Source organism: Papaver somniferum, unplaced genomic scaffold (genome assembly GCF_003573695.1).
Source record: "Papaver somniferum cultivar HN1 unplaced genomic scaffold, ASM357369v1 unplaced-scaffold_29977, whole genome shotgun sequence".
NCBI classification, from domain to species: Eukaryota; Viridiplantae; Streptophyta; class Magnoliopsida; order Ranunculales; family Papaveraceae; genus Papaver; species Papaver somniferum.
The window spans coordinates 1-520 of NW_020641014.1; the positions used below are offsets into that span (position 1 = coordinate 1).

The 520-nt window shown below is 39.6% G+C and overlaps 1 protein-coding gene across 1 annotated transcript in view; it reads left to right on the forward strand.

The window, feature by feature from the left end:
- Positions 1 to 151: 151 nt before the first annotated feature.
- Positions 152 to 520, forward strand: part of LOC113341513 — a gene marked incomplete at both ends in the record, with an annotated part of 700 nt that continues 331 nt past the window's right edge. Inside the window, one exon of the mRNA XM_026586361.1 lies at positions 152 to 444. Within this exon, the coding sequence (XP_026442146.1) occupies positions 152 to 444 (293 nt within the window). The remainder of the gene's footprint in view (positions 445 to 520) is intronic.

Here is a 520-nt window from a genome sequence, read left to right on the forward strand (position 1 = left end):
AAACTTATCCTGCAATACTTGTATTAAGAATTCAGAATGGAGAAAATGTGTTCACCATACTCTAATTGGAATGTTTTTTGGGCAAACTCGTTTGTATGTCAGGAGCCACTCAGTTACTATTTTTTTCTCTGTTTGTTCTTTTCCTATTTAGTTCAATCATGTCTTCTTTATATATTCCTGGTGCGCGCTCAGTTTGTTGCTGACTCTTGGCAGGTTGAAGTTGATTTTGGTGCGGCAGTGAAAGAAGAGGATGTCAAACCTGATGCTGGAGCGATGAAAGTCTTGCCTCCCTGGATGATCATGCAGGGCATGAATCTCACAAAGGAGCAACGTGGAGAAGCCACTACTGAGGAGTTAAAGGTCGATGGGAAGCCAACATCTGTAGATTTGTCTGATGATAAAAAGCCAAAAGTCGAAAAGGAGGATGAAAAAGATACAATACAGGCTAGTACAGAGCGATAGACTTAGCGCCTCATATCCCTCACATTTGTATATTATTTTTGGAACTATAAAAACTTAT